The sequence below is a fragment of the Anser cygnoides genome, chromosome 1 (assembly GCF_040182565.1).
Source record: "Anser cygnoides isolate HZ-2024a breed goose chromosome 1, Taihu_goose_T2T_genome, whole genome shotgun sequence".
NCBI lineage: Eukaryota > Metazoa > Chordata > Aves > Anseriformes > Anatidae > Anser > Anser cygnoides.
The window spans coordinates 80,136,359-80,149,613 of NC_089873.1; the positions used below are offsets into that span (position 1 = coordinate 80,136,359).

General features: G+C 44.3%; 1 protein-coding gene across 2 annotated transcripts in view; it reads left to right on the forward strand.

Annotated features, from left to right (window-relative positions):
• LOC106045463 (rho guanine nucleotide exchange factor 5) overlaps nucleotides 1-13,255 on the forward strand; it is a 37,566-nt gene that overhangs the window by 20,014 nt on the left and 4,297 nt on the right. Inside the window, exons 2-10 of one of the 2 annotated variants that reach the window (XM_048046793.2) lie at nucleotides 551-779; nucleotides 1,419-4,106; nucleotides 5,884-5,965; nucleotides 6,333-6,397; nucleotides 6,710-6,972; nucleotides 7,857-8,017; nucleotides 9,616-9,768; nucleotides 11,123-11,252; nucleotides 12,136-12,210. In XM_048046793.2, the coding sequence (XP_047902750.2) occupies nucleotides 563-779; nucleotides 1,419-4,106; nucleotides 5,884-5,965; nucleotides 6,333-6,397; nucleotides 6,710-6,972; nucleotides 7,857-8,017; nucleotides 9,616-9,768; nucleotides 11,123-11,252; nucleotides 12,136-12,210 (3,834 nt within the window). In that variant the 5' untranslated portion in view covers nucleotides 551-562. Of the gene's footprint in view, nucleotides 1-550; nucleotides 4,107-5,883; nucleotides 5,966-6,332; nucleotides 6,398-6,709; nucleotides 6,973-7,856; nucleotides 8,018-9,615; nucleotides 9,769-11,122; nucleotides 11,253-12,135; nucleotides 12,211-13,255 lie in introns of both variants that reach the window. The other variant, XM_048046792.2, reaches the window with a different exon arrangement.

Sequence of the window (13,255 nt, forward strand, 5' to 3'; positions counted from 1 at the left end):
TAAGGCCCTCTGTTGCACATACATACACAGAGATACGAAAATCCATAGTACAGATGCTTCCACGTTGAAATCAAAGAGATCTCTAAGTCTCAGCTAGCCTCTACAAGAGGTAGTGGATATTCATCCACCATGCCCAATAAAAATTAGTGGAGATCTTGATCATTTTCTCATCCTGTGAATACTTTCAGATATCCCCTTTTGGGTTTCAGATGGCTAGCCATAGCCAATACTTTTCATAAATTGCACTGCAGCTGTGTACGGAGATCAGCATCTCTACTCTTGACCAAAGTCACTTTCTGGATCTTCATTTAAAACTAAAAAGGCACAATTAGTTTTATTTTGGAGTTACTATCCTACTGCAAGCTTACATTAGGTGTTTCCTACCCTCCATCTTAGTATTTTTCCCAACCCTTATCACCTCACTAAGTATATATTTTGCTTTCTTTTCCCCTCAGCTGTATTAGTAGCATTTTTTTTAAGTCTCTTAAGCCAATTAGATCTACTAAATCATTCTGCAGTAGTAACAGAAAAATTACTTTTTCTTCAACAGAATGTGTCACTGATGGAATCTGAAGAAACCAATGAGGGAGGTACCACTCCTCTGGAATCAAGCAGCACCACTGGGGAAGCCTGGAATTCTGCAGCAGCTGAAAGAGAGCATCATGCCCCTCATGCATCAGATAAAATGAGCACCAGCCTGCCTGATTCTGCGAAAGGAGTGGAGCTCAGCGCTCCTGAGGACTGCCTTTGTGCTCGAAGGGAAGCAGAAGACATGCCAGGTAGACCTTCTAACCTTATACAAAAAGTGCCAGCAGGACTGGAACAAGAGCAAGGTGATACAGAGCCTCAAAAGGGACTCTCAGAATGGGAGGGAGGAGCGATTTTACGGGAGGGTGAATGGGATTGTTCTCTGCAACTTAAGCAAGTAGAGCTGGCTAACCTGGAAAGCAACCAGGACTTCTCTCTCAGCACAGTCCAGGATGGGCTAGCCACTGGCAATGCTGTCCTGCAGGCTGTGGACCTTGGCACTGAATGTCCTCAGTCCCAGACAGAACTGGCTTTTCATGGCACAGACCCTCAGGCCCAACATCAAAAATCTCCTTTGGCCAATGCCATTTCCCCTCAGAGAGAGGCACCTAAGTGCTTCTTGGTGTGTAAAACCATTTCAGAGGGGCACTATAAGGCTGAGCCATCTCTGGATAAGATGGAGTCTTTGCAGGAGATCAGTGCTAATGTAGAGCAGAATCAAAGCAACAATAAAGTAGTACTAGGAAATGATGAGCAGCCTACCTCAGAGGAAGCAGTAGAGGACATGGCTAAACTATACACTTCTGAAGATGCTAAGGAAAGCAGAAGGGTGCTGCAAAGTTGGGAGGAGAATATAGAGTCTTCATATCAATTGTCTTCCACCTTAACAGATGACAGCCAAATGAGCTCACAACAAGCAGAAGGAAACATCTCTGCTGGTGAAACACAGAATAGCAGCCTGGTCAAAAAACAGGGAACAGTAATGATTCCTAAAGAAAATTCATCCACTTCTAAATGCCTTCATGTTGAAGATGATCACAGAAAAACAAAGAGCAGACCTACTTCTCCAGTAGTAAGTGCTTTCCAAGTAAAGGATGCTGCAGAAAAAAATGAACAAGTGAATACTTTACAGCATAAGGAACCAGAACAGGAAGAAGCAGTGTCTGAACTTCAGCAGGAACAGGAGAAGAAAGAGTGCGAAGAACAGAATCAGCAGAAAAAAGGAAAATCTTTGGAACCCAGAGATCAGAAAAACAAGGAACACAATGAACAGGAACAAGAACTGCAGAGGGAGGAGCTGAGACTGAAGAGGCTCTCTTCAGCTTTCAGTTCAGAGATGTCTTGTGTTCCCAGGCATAATGTAGACTTCTGTGGTTTGGAGGATGTTGTTTTGGCTGAGGAAACGGGACCAGCATTTCTTCCCGGGGAATCTATCTGTATGGGTGAACATCTTGGTGAGGGTGTGCTGTTGAAAGCTCATGTCACATCATCAAGTTCTGGATGTCAGCCACTTGCTGTCAGCCCTTTGTCATTAGACAACCTGAACCCAGTGGGCGAAACTCCAGTGGTGCCTCCATATCCATGCCATGTCTCTGACCAGGCAGAAGAGCTGGAAGACTCTGGCCGCTTTTCCACCAGTGGTCAGGATAGCAGAGAAGTTGACTGCGATGACAGAGTAAGGCTGGGAAGGGAGGATAAGCATAGTGGTGGACCTGGAAAGGCTGCCCAGACATTTGATGAAAGAGATGCACTGCACCCTGGAGGAGTGGCAGCACCTTCTAGCACAGAGAACCCAGAGGCTTGTGTTGCGGCATGCCCCTACTCTGGTACTAAGAATGTGGAGCCAGCTAATCTCATGGATCCTCACCCCTCTGCGGAAAATTTAGGAAAAGCTGAGCTTCATGACTTTATTCAAGATTTACCCTCAGAGCTCACCTCTGTGGCTTCAGTGTCTGGCCCACAGCAAGAGGATGCTGGTGGAAAAGTCTCTGTGAGTCCCAAGGACTGTGCTGGTACCAACCTGAACAAATCGCTGGATTCCATAGAGAAACCAGCTAACCAAGCTGCTTCTGTGTGCATGCAGGACCCAGCATCAGGAGAAACTGTTATTGTAACCCCTGGCCTAGGGGAGGCCAGTGCTCCCCATGAACTGCTTACTTCTGAGAAAGGCTTTCATGAAGACCTTAGTGGCCCATCTTCTTTCTCTGTAATATACACGAGCCCTCTTCCTCCAGAGGAGAGCCTTCCTGGGAATAGAGGGACTGTGGCTTTCACTGCAGGGCCTCTGGAACCACCTGAAACACCAGGCAGGACTTCCACTCCCCTGAACCACCCAGAGACAATTCAGCAGTACCAACCCCCCCCAAAAAAAAGTTCTTTTACGCAAGGAAAAGAAACTGGAGCAAATATGGCTTATGAAATGCAACAAACGCCCCTACTTGATCAGTCTGACTGGAGTTTAAACCAACAAGAGCATGGATCCAGAATCTCCAGCATCCTGAGCACCCTAACTTGGCCCCCTGAAGAAGATACGGTCTTTACCACGAACCAGCAAGAACAACCTCTGTCCCCTGTGCCCAGCTCAACTCTACCTCTGGTGTCTGAGCCTGATGCCAAACATGTCCCCAGCCCTAGTCAAGCTCAGACCCCTGCACTTAATCCAAATCACCTTGCCCAACCTCCAGCCCTTGATAGTTACCAGCCTCTCACTCCTGTGCCCCACTCCAGGCCACATCTAAACTGTGGTATGAATGACAATGAGTTACAAGCCATTCCCCCTACTTCTAGTCATCCTCTACGGACTGCCTCCACTGTACCTGATGCTAATATTGTGCCCTCTTCTGGTAGAGATGTAGCAGAGAAAGTTGTTCTTCCACCAACTAGAGAATGGGATCTCTGTGACTTGGATACCCAGGATACAGAAACTTCTGACGACTCAGGGGTCAGTTTGTTGGCCAAAAACTTTTCTGCTGTTGGAAATGATGTATTGGCCAGCTGCTCCGACACCAGCCCTGAAACAACAGTTCAGCATGTGGGTATACAGTGTGGAAGATCCTCGCCTGACCACCCTTCTTGGCCCTCACTGGAAGACCTGAGAACATCCACAGACTGCAAGAGCAAAGACTCTATACAGCCCCTTCCAATGCTAGCGTTCACCAATCCAATTCACTTCCTCCAGCTGAGCCCTCCATCGCCACCAACCACCAGAACAACCTGCCAAGAAGATGAGGTCTTGGGAGAGCTGCGATGGGAGCAGCAGGCTGACCTCTTTGGTGTGGATACAAAGAACATTCAAGTTCCATCAGCAATTACAGAGAAAACAAAAGGTGAGAGAAGGATCAAGCAAAGACTGGAAGGACAAGGAGAAGAACACCATTTGGTGGCTCAGTCAAGGGAAGAAGTGCCCAGACATTTACCCTTGGAAAAGTCATCAAGCTGGCCAGACAAAAAAACTATCAGGATAGTTGCACAAGAACCAGCAGCCAATCAAGAAAGCCCAATTAAACGTCGAGTAAAAAGCAAGGACTGGCACCGGCAGGGCCTGAAGAGGACATCAGTACCACCAGATATCTTGCAGGGTGAGTCCTTTCCTCTGTTTTCCACCTGTACTCCCTTCCTTTTGGTGTTGCGAATACCAATAACCTGTAGTTAAATAGGCAATGTGATATGGAGTCTTGAGTGTTGAGATCGTGGCATTGCTTTTGTGCATTTCTCATGGTACTCATCACTGCATCCCTGTAGCCGCCTTATCCTGCTCCAGGCTGCCCCCTCACAGTTCATCCCTGGCTCCACTCTGCTACCCTGTGACAAGTGCATCCTGCTTCATGCAGGGGCTCAGTCCCCTACTTTCACTAACAGAGACCTTATCTTTCTTCTGATTCCTCACTCCTTGAAATCACATCCAGTTTCTCTTCCTATCCCTTCTCCATGTTTACTGTTCTGCTGCCCTTACTCCGTAACATGAGCTATTTTGGCCTGCTTGCTGGAGTTGGTTTCTTTATGTGGCTCTTTGGTTCTGCTCATCATCTCTGCTGCCATCATATGGCTATTACGTTTTGCTGCACTTCAGTAACAGCCCTTTTCCAACTAATAAGGAAAATGTATGCACACACCCTTAGTAGCCCATACGTGTTACGGCTTGTTTTAGCTCCTTGTTTCTTTGGCACCTCTCTTTATTTTGCAACTGACACCTTTAGGTACCAATCTGACCTTCTAAATATGATGATCATCCTGTGAACATAGGCTTTGAGATTACATATGAAAATGAAACCCAAATTTGTCAGATCTAAAATCCCAATTTGCACCAAGCCAAATCACTGATGTCATGAATGGAAAACTTATATCTTCTGTAATGCAGCTCATTCAGACAGTACTTACTGTCAGGATGAATGTCTGTTCTTTGTTATATCCTACACGAATATCACTTTCAACATACTTGCTTCTTCTCAGTAATTACCTAGTTTATTTTCCATGCTCCACAACGTGCTGAAGTTTTGGCACAAAGGAAAAGGAGGGCATGGTTGAGGGGTGCAAAGAGTTTGGCAGCACGCTTGAATCAAAATTTGTTCATGTGTTTGACCTGTAAATTTCATGTTCAACATTTCAAAACATTCAACACAACAATTCTTTACCCTGACACATACTTGCAGCTCAGTCTCTGGTGTCTCTTCCTCCTTCTGCTTCCAATGAACTTTATGTATAAAGTCTCCATTCCTTATTTAATTAAGCCCCTCACAAACAAAAGAAGAAAACATACTTCTCTATCTCACATAAACAGAAGCTGACTCAAACAGCAGTTTTTAATTGATTACATTCATTCTTATGTTGAATCCACCAGGCCTCGTCCCTTCTAAGACTCTGGACATGTGATTTTATTAGATGTTCAGTATTTCTGCCTTAGATGTCACTGAGAGTATTTGGAGCTCAACATATGTAAAAGGAAGTCTAAGACTTCCAGACACAATTAGTGACTTTGGGTCCATTGATCCTCAGATGCCTGGCCCAAGCTTCTGAAAGGGGAAAGACAGCTTACAAAGTAGGGCCCACAGGGAGTATCTTCACTTGGGCAACTGGAGATGAAAGCTCTTCAAGTTACTGTCACTTGTGAAAGTGTCAGCCTTTTGTAGATATGAAAAGCAAATGTGACTAAGTAACAGATGTAAAGTTTAAGTAATGCCAAAGATTACTGAAACCAGAAAGTGTCTGACCCATAAATAAATGTCAGTAGGTCATCTGTACTCTAGCCCAAGACGACCACTTAGGCAGGGGTATAGTAAGTGGTATCTGTGTGTTTTGGGATTGTAGCTGGACTCTAAATTAGGACTTGTGTTTACTTTCTAATTGTATTATACGCAGAAGTCTCTCCTGTTCCTTCAGAGGAAGAAGCACACAAGGTGCACAAGGAACCACCAGTCAGTTCAGAAACAGTAATATTGCGGTAAGTCTCTCAAAGGCCCCTTTGCTTTGGTCTTGCGTGTGTGTAGTACAGATAACCGATACTCTCCATTGTTCTTGAGGGACTAAAGATGAAGCTAATGAATAGAAAACTATGATAAGATGACTTATGGCTGTGTTTCAGTCCATGCCCTCTGGGAGAAAAACTGCAATAGAAGTATTTCTGTCCCTTTAGGACAGTGTTTCCATCAAGCCAAACTTTGTTCTTTGTAAAGTAAAGCATATGGAGCTTGAGCTTGTTGGAAAGGGGGTCCTTGCTGTAGCAGGTCTGTTGCTAAGATTTGGATAAGCCACCTCTGGCACTGTACTCTTCATTTGCTCTTTGTTTCCAAATCCTTGCTCCCTCACAGGGAGAAGAAACCTGCAGACACGATGGAGAACTTCAAGCGTCGGCACTCCAAACTCATCAACTCCTGTAAGTACCTTCTGCCTGAAGTGCTGTGGCAGACCCCTGTCCTCCATCTCCCACCCTTGCAGTGAACATAATGGAGCGTGGCTTTTGCTACACAGCAGCGTTAAATCATTAGAGAGGGGTGTTTATTGGAGGCAGTGAAGCCAGAGTCAAAGTCACCACTCAGAGAGCTGGTGAGCTTTGCTCATAGCAGGTGCATATGGTCTAATGTATTTAGTTATCCTAAACTGAGACAGTAATAGACTTTTCTCCATACTGAAGAAGAGGGCAGGTAGCTGCTATAGAAAATATAAAAATATATGCCTCTCTTCACAGCGAGGTTGCTGTATCAGGAGTACAGTGATGTGGTTCTGAACAAGGCCATTCAAAGCCAGAAGAGAGTGGATTCTTTCTCAGAGGATATGGAGTCAAGTTTCCCAAGCTCCCCAAGGTTACGGAGGAAAGTGCTGTCTCCCCAGGACTCATATTTGCAACGTCTGTCAGTCTCATCTACTGCATCCCTGTGGCAGGACATCCCCATGATAAGGGGCAGCAGAATGCTGCTCAATATGTCCCGGGATGAGCAGAAGCTGCAAGAGGTAATGGATAGATGTCATATGGTAGATGGGTGGTTTGTAGTCGAGAAGGGGGCCTGTAAAGGGTGGTTAAAGTGGAGAACAGAAATGTCTGATGTGGGAGTGCAGTGGCTGAACGCAGAGGTCACCTACTCGTGTAAGCAGTATGGGGATGTGGTACTAGTGGTTATGTAGTACAGTGCTGAAGTTAGGCATTGCAGAGGAAAGGAGCACTGAAGTAAGGAGACAGGAACATCTGTAATTTCATGAAAACAGACATAGGAAAATTGAGGCAAGATAAAACATAGAATTTTAAGCATGTTTGATGCAAAAGAGAATATTAAAGTACAAGACTTCCAGCATTCTCCCACACTTAAGCTTATGAGAAACGCTAGTAAAACCACAATGAATTGTCATTTTGGGGGTAGAGCATGCATTTACAAAACTGACCCATGTGAGCTGCACAGCTCAGAGGAAATGGGAAGATGTATGTGTTCAGCAAAACGGTACACAGAGAAACTGGGTAAGGAAAATGGGAGGAACCAAAAAGTGAATGGGAGAACCCAGAGAGAGAGAAGAAAACAACAGTGTGTGAAACATGATGGAGGAGGAAAAGAATGGTGGCAATGCAGTTGCTGGAAAATTTATGGGAACACATAAAATAGGGGATCTAGTAAAAGTGGAGTCAAGGGGAAATGAAAAATAAAATTAAAGCAGGTAGCTATTAGTCTTTTTAAGTCATACCACAAGCCTGTTTTTCATTCCCAAAGCCTCTTCTTTTGTAATTACACACTACTTACATCATGTACTAGGAAGTCTTCCTGCTTTGTTCCTGACTCCTGTCAGTAAGACTCCTTGCAGACTTGCCTGGTTTACTGATCTTGTGCTCCCTCCTTTCTTCTCTCAAGGCCAAATTTGAGTTGATAATGTCTGAGGCTTCATACCTGCGCAGTTTAAATGTGGCAGTGGATCACTTCCAGCGATCAGCAGAGCTCCAGGCAATGCTCACCAATCAGGAGCGTCAGTGGCTTTTCTCCCGCCTTCAGGACGTACGTGATGTCAGTGCCAGGTGAGATATGGCCCTTTGCTTCCATGACTAACACCCTCCATGAAGCACAGATACAGTCTAGAAACTACCAGTTTCCATCGGTAACTTATCTCACTCATGTTCTGCACGTGCACTGACCTTTGAGTTAGATATACAAGCCTATAGCACTCTGTGATTACATACCAGTGGTGCCCTCAAAGGAACCTTTACCATTTTAGGTGACAGGGCAATGCAAATCTTGTTGTTAAGTCCCAGAAACGATGATGCAATTGTGTGCAGAGATCCTTGCAGGGTTAAAACATTCAAAATGCTATTGTAGTCATGCCGTATTGGCCTTAATTACAACGTAACTTGAGTAACTAGACTTGAGCCCAAACCAAATATAGCTCCCGCCAAATGCAAGACAGCAGAAAGAGCTGCACAGTCCGTCATCCAAAAAAAAAAAAAGGCAGAAAACAAAAATTAAAAAGCCATCGTGTGACAATCTAATGTGAATCAATAGAGCGTAAGTCATAAAATGTAGACATGATCCCACATGCAAGGAATCCTGTACGTTGTAGGATTCTGTTTTCCTCCTTCAAGGCTTAGCTACATATATCACTAAGCTACTATGGTTTTCTACTGTGTTTTTGATTTCTACTGTTGGAATTATTTTGGTTATATCCTAATTTGCTATTGTTTCCCGTCCATGCCTTATAAGTAGCAAATATGACTTCCTCAGGAATGAATTAGAGGGCTGGGCTGTCAACAAATGCATGAAAGTTGCAAGTGCCAGATTCTGTACCTGGGATGGGGAAGCCCTGGCTGTCCATACAGACTGGGGGATGAGAGGCTGGAGAGCAGCCCTGCAGAAAGGAATCTTGGGGGTTTTGTTTGACAACAAGTTGACTATGAGTTAAGTGTGCCCTGGCAGCTGAAAGAGGGACTACCATACCCTAAGATGCATCAAGCACAGCATTACTAGCCCATTGAGAGAAGTGACTTCCACTGTCCTCTGCACTGGTGGAGTGTGGCCTTACCTTGAGTACTGTGCCCAGTTTTGGGCACCACAATATAAGAAAGACATAAAACCAAAAGGGTCCAAAGGAGGGCTATGAAGATGGTGAAGGGTCTAGAGGGCAAGATGTATGAGGAATGGCTGAAGTCACTTGGATTGTTCAGCCTAGAGAAGAAGAGACTGAGAAGAAACCTCATCATGGCTTACAGCTTCCTCGTGAGGGGGAGCGGAGGGGCAGGTGCTCTCTGGTGAACAGCAACAGGACTTGAGGGAATGGCATGAAGATGTGACAGGGGAGGGTTTGAGTTGGATATTAGTCGGGTCTGATTTTTGAGTGGCCCTGCATGGAGCCAGGAGTTGGACTTGATGATCCTTTTAGGTCCTTTTCAACTCAGGGTATTCTATGAGGAACAGTAATCCATTTTGCCTCTGACTCTTCCTTGATACCTAGCCCCAGATTGTCGTTGTATGGGCACTACACTCTAGAAGAAAAGGGCTATCTTCCACTTATGTGGGCTGTCCTGACTTTAAAGAAAAGAGGATGTTACCACTACTAAATGATACTGATCACTGTGCTCTGTATTTTCCTCTCCTTTTACGGCACTGCAACTACGTGCTGCAGTTTCCTTTTTGACTTAGAAGAGAAGTTTGAGGAGGACATGTTCACCTTCCATGTATGCGATGTGGCTCTGAAACATGCCCCTGAGTTCCGCAGGGTATATCTACCATATGTAACAAACCAGACATATCAGGAGCAAACCTTCCAGCGGTTACTGTAAGTTTTTCATTTGTTGCACCCTTCTCCCTGCTTGCTGCACCTCTGATGTGCGTTCTTTCAAGTGATGGGGAATAGGTATTGTCTGTTTGCTGGCACTCACACTACACACCCCAGAAGAACAGGCCGGAATCTTCTTCAATTCAATGGCATTTGGGACAGCAGGAGTGAGCTGCTGTAAGGATCCTCTTTCATAGCACTGAAAAGAGAGAGAATAATGGACATACATGTGATTCTATTGCAGCCTGTTGTCTCTATTTAGTCACTATTGAAAAGTGCAAAAAAAAAAAAAAAAGCTGTTCTGAATAGTCATTTTCAGTCTGTGGTTTTCAGACTACTAAGAACCTGAAGGTGACAGTTAAAAAATATGGCTGCTTTCAGTAAATTTAAACTGGCTATTCAAGTGTCTTTAAAATACATTGAAAATCCTAGGACTGGAGCACCATTAGTCTCTTGCTGTGGGTGGCGGAAGTGAATGTCTCTTGCCCTCTTCTTCTGTACCCAGTGGCCCAACCAAGCATTGCTCAGGCACAGGTCTAGTCCTGAGCAAGGTTTCATTAGCACTTCTGCACTGCTTCTCTACATAACAACGTAATTCCAGTGAAGCTACAATGATTCCTAGAATGCAGTGTTCCAAACACACCATTCAGGCACTGTCTCTCGGTGCTGACTGGAAGCAATCTAGTCTCACAATTGGTTTTCTTCAGTGAAGGTTCAGTTCCACACAGAAAGGACCTTTAAGATATTGCCTAGGGCATTGTGGTCCCAATGGCTACTTGTGAGGCACTTCTACCTGGCCTACAACCTTCTTCTCCATCTCTTAGCATATGGGACTAGCTATTCTGGAAGTAAATGCCACTTACGTACCATTAGCCTTGTATTTGCTGCTACCCAAGACAGAAAACTGGATAGCAGTAGCTGCCTGTCAGAGGCTAAGAGACATGTTATGTGCAAAGACTACTCCTCCCAGGAGTAGCAGGAGAGAAGTGGCAGCTTTTCCAGCCTTTGGATAAAGCCCATTTGGTGCGAGGAAAAAATGAAAACCACCTCTGTCTTGTGAAAGGTGCCGTTTTCATAGGGGGGAATTGAAACACAGATGTGTCACTTCTGGCTTTTATTCCAGAGGACTGTGGCACAAAGAGGAAAGACCTATAAAAGTTGTACTGTTGTCCTATAGCTGTTAGAAACCCGTACTCTTCTTCAGCAGAGTGTCCCAGTTTCTTGACAAAACCTGACTGCAGGGACTGGAGTACTCCAGTATTTGGTGATAATCTGGTACTTTTTTTCCCTTCATTTGAAAGACTATTTATTTGCTCTGATACCTGGATGTCTTCTCTCTTTTCCACTCCCACAGAAATGGAAATGCAGGATTCCAGCAAGTTCTGGAGAGACTGGAAAGTGATCCAGTATGCCAACGTCTCTCACTTAAATCCTTCCTCATCCTCCCTTTCCAGCGCATCACTCGACTCAAACTCCTCTTACAGGTAACTGTGTTGATTATCGGCTCTCCTACATTTTCTCTCAAGCTGATCCTTCTTCAAGACTGAAAGTCATATAATATGAGCTAGCACCAAGCACTGGGAGGAGGGGCTGCATGCAGTCCTCCTTCGTGCTGTGTCTTTGATGTTTGGCTGAATGCTCTAAAGTGACTCTGTTGCATATATTGCAAATATGCCTTTGCAAAAACAAATCCATTTGTCATCATACAAGTGCGGCTGTACATTAGACCAGCACCATGAATTGGACATGATAGTCCCTATGAGGCAATGCAGTTTGTATACTTGTTAGGACTTCGTTGTAACATTACAATTGTGTTCTAATAAATAATGTATAGAGTCATCTCAGAACATGTTGATTTAAATTTTATTTAACTTTTTTGTCTTCCTGCTAGGAAAACAAGCCAAGTATTCTCTGTCTGCCCTCTGGAAGGCAGTCTGTCCCTGCTCTTTGCCTGCAACATTATCTGTCTATTTGTCAATCTGAAAGTCCCCAATGGATCAGTTTTGAGCTCTTTCAATTAAATTTTTTTCTTTTTGATTATTTGAGCCTTTTTTGAAGGGGAGAAAAAGGAATGATGGGTAAAGAACTTCTGCAATTAAGGCTATGCTTGTATCAGTGGTTGCCTGCTATGCCATGTAACTTGCACAGGACAGTTAATTCCATTTAGATTTTCAGTGATGCCCTATTCAGTGCATCTTTTCAGCTACATTCTGTACCTCAAATTTCTGGCCTGATCTCCACGTTTCATTTCATACCACTGCTTTAGACCCCCTTGAGGCTGGTATCTTGGTGTCTCCTTGATTCTCCTACCCCTCCCATAGTCTGCTTTGCCTGTCTGCATTACAAAAAACGTCTTCTCTCATGCAGAATATCCTGAAGAGAACTCGGCCTGGGTCTGAGGAAGAAGTGCAAGCAACACAGGCCTATGATGCACTTGAAAAGGTAAGGCCATCAACCCAGTCTCCACAGCTACACTCTATCACACAACTACAGGGCACCAAAGTGGCCCTGTGCTTTTCATTGACCCTCACCTTTGCCAGGGACCCTTGCCATTGTGACAAATAAGTGTGTTCGTGTGACTCTTCTGCATGTGCACATGTAGCTGTGAGCAGACAACACTGAGAAAGGACCCAGCTGGGATGCAGCTGAACCTTTGCCAATGATACTGAACTACTTTTTTCAGGACTTGCTGTTTGTGGTCTCCTTTGTGTTCATTACCTTCCCCTCTAGTTAGCTACCAATTTCTCCCCTGCTTCTCCAAGAAAATCTTGCTTTAAAACAAACAGACATAAAAAGCATGGCAAGATGTTTACCCTGTTACATCCATTCTTCCATCCTATTTATTAAAGAGACAAGATTTAAAGTCTTCTGGTACAATTTGTTACCTGCAATTTGTACAGTAGAATAAGGTAGACTTCTTCCTAGCTAGCTCCTGTTCTGTCTAGTCATCATTTGACCTTCTTGAAGTGTCACTCACTTTCTTGTAATCACTCCCCTACTCTCCACAACAAACGTAAGACTAGTTCAACATGATGCATACCTCCTTAAAACTCTTTGGATGACACTTGCCTGCTGCATAGTTACTAAAACACTGCAGTCTTGAGGCAGGTGGGTAAAATGTCATATGCTGAATCCTGGGACTCATCTGTGTTCAAGCCAGAGTCATCTCTATGACGCTGTTATGCAGCTGCCCTGTATCACCTTAGACAGTTATGTAGACAACTTCAAGACTGAAATGCCTCTGATTCATTGTGTCAGGTGCTCACAGATACTGCAACAAGCTCTGGGTTGTGGAAAATCTGTGCCTGGTGTTTATCTAATCAGCCTCCTTTGTTTACAGTGGAGCATCTAATAAAAGCTGTTTCCAAATGACCAGCAATTCAACTTCTGTCACCTGAACAGAAAGAAGACTCTAGTATCCCTCCTAGTATTCCAAAGTTAAAACAATACTTATCACAGAGACTTCATCTAACAAATAAATTTCTTA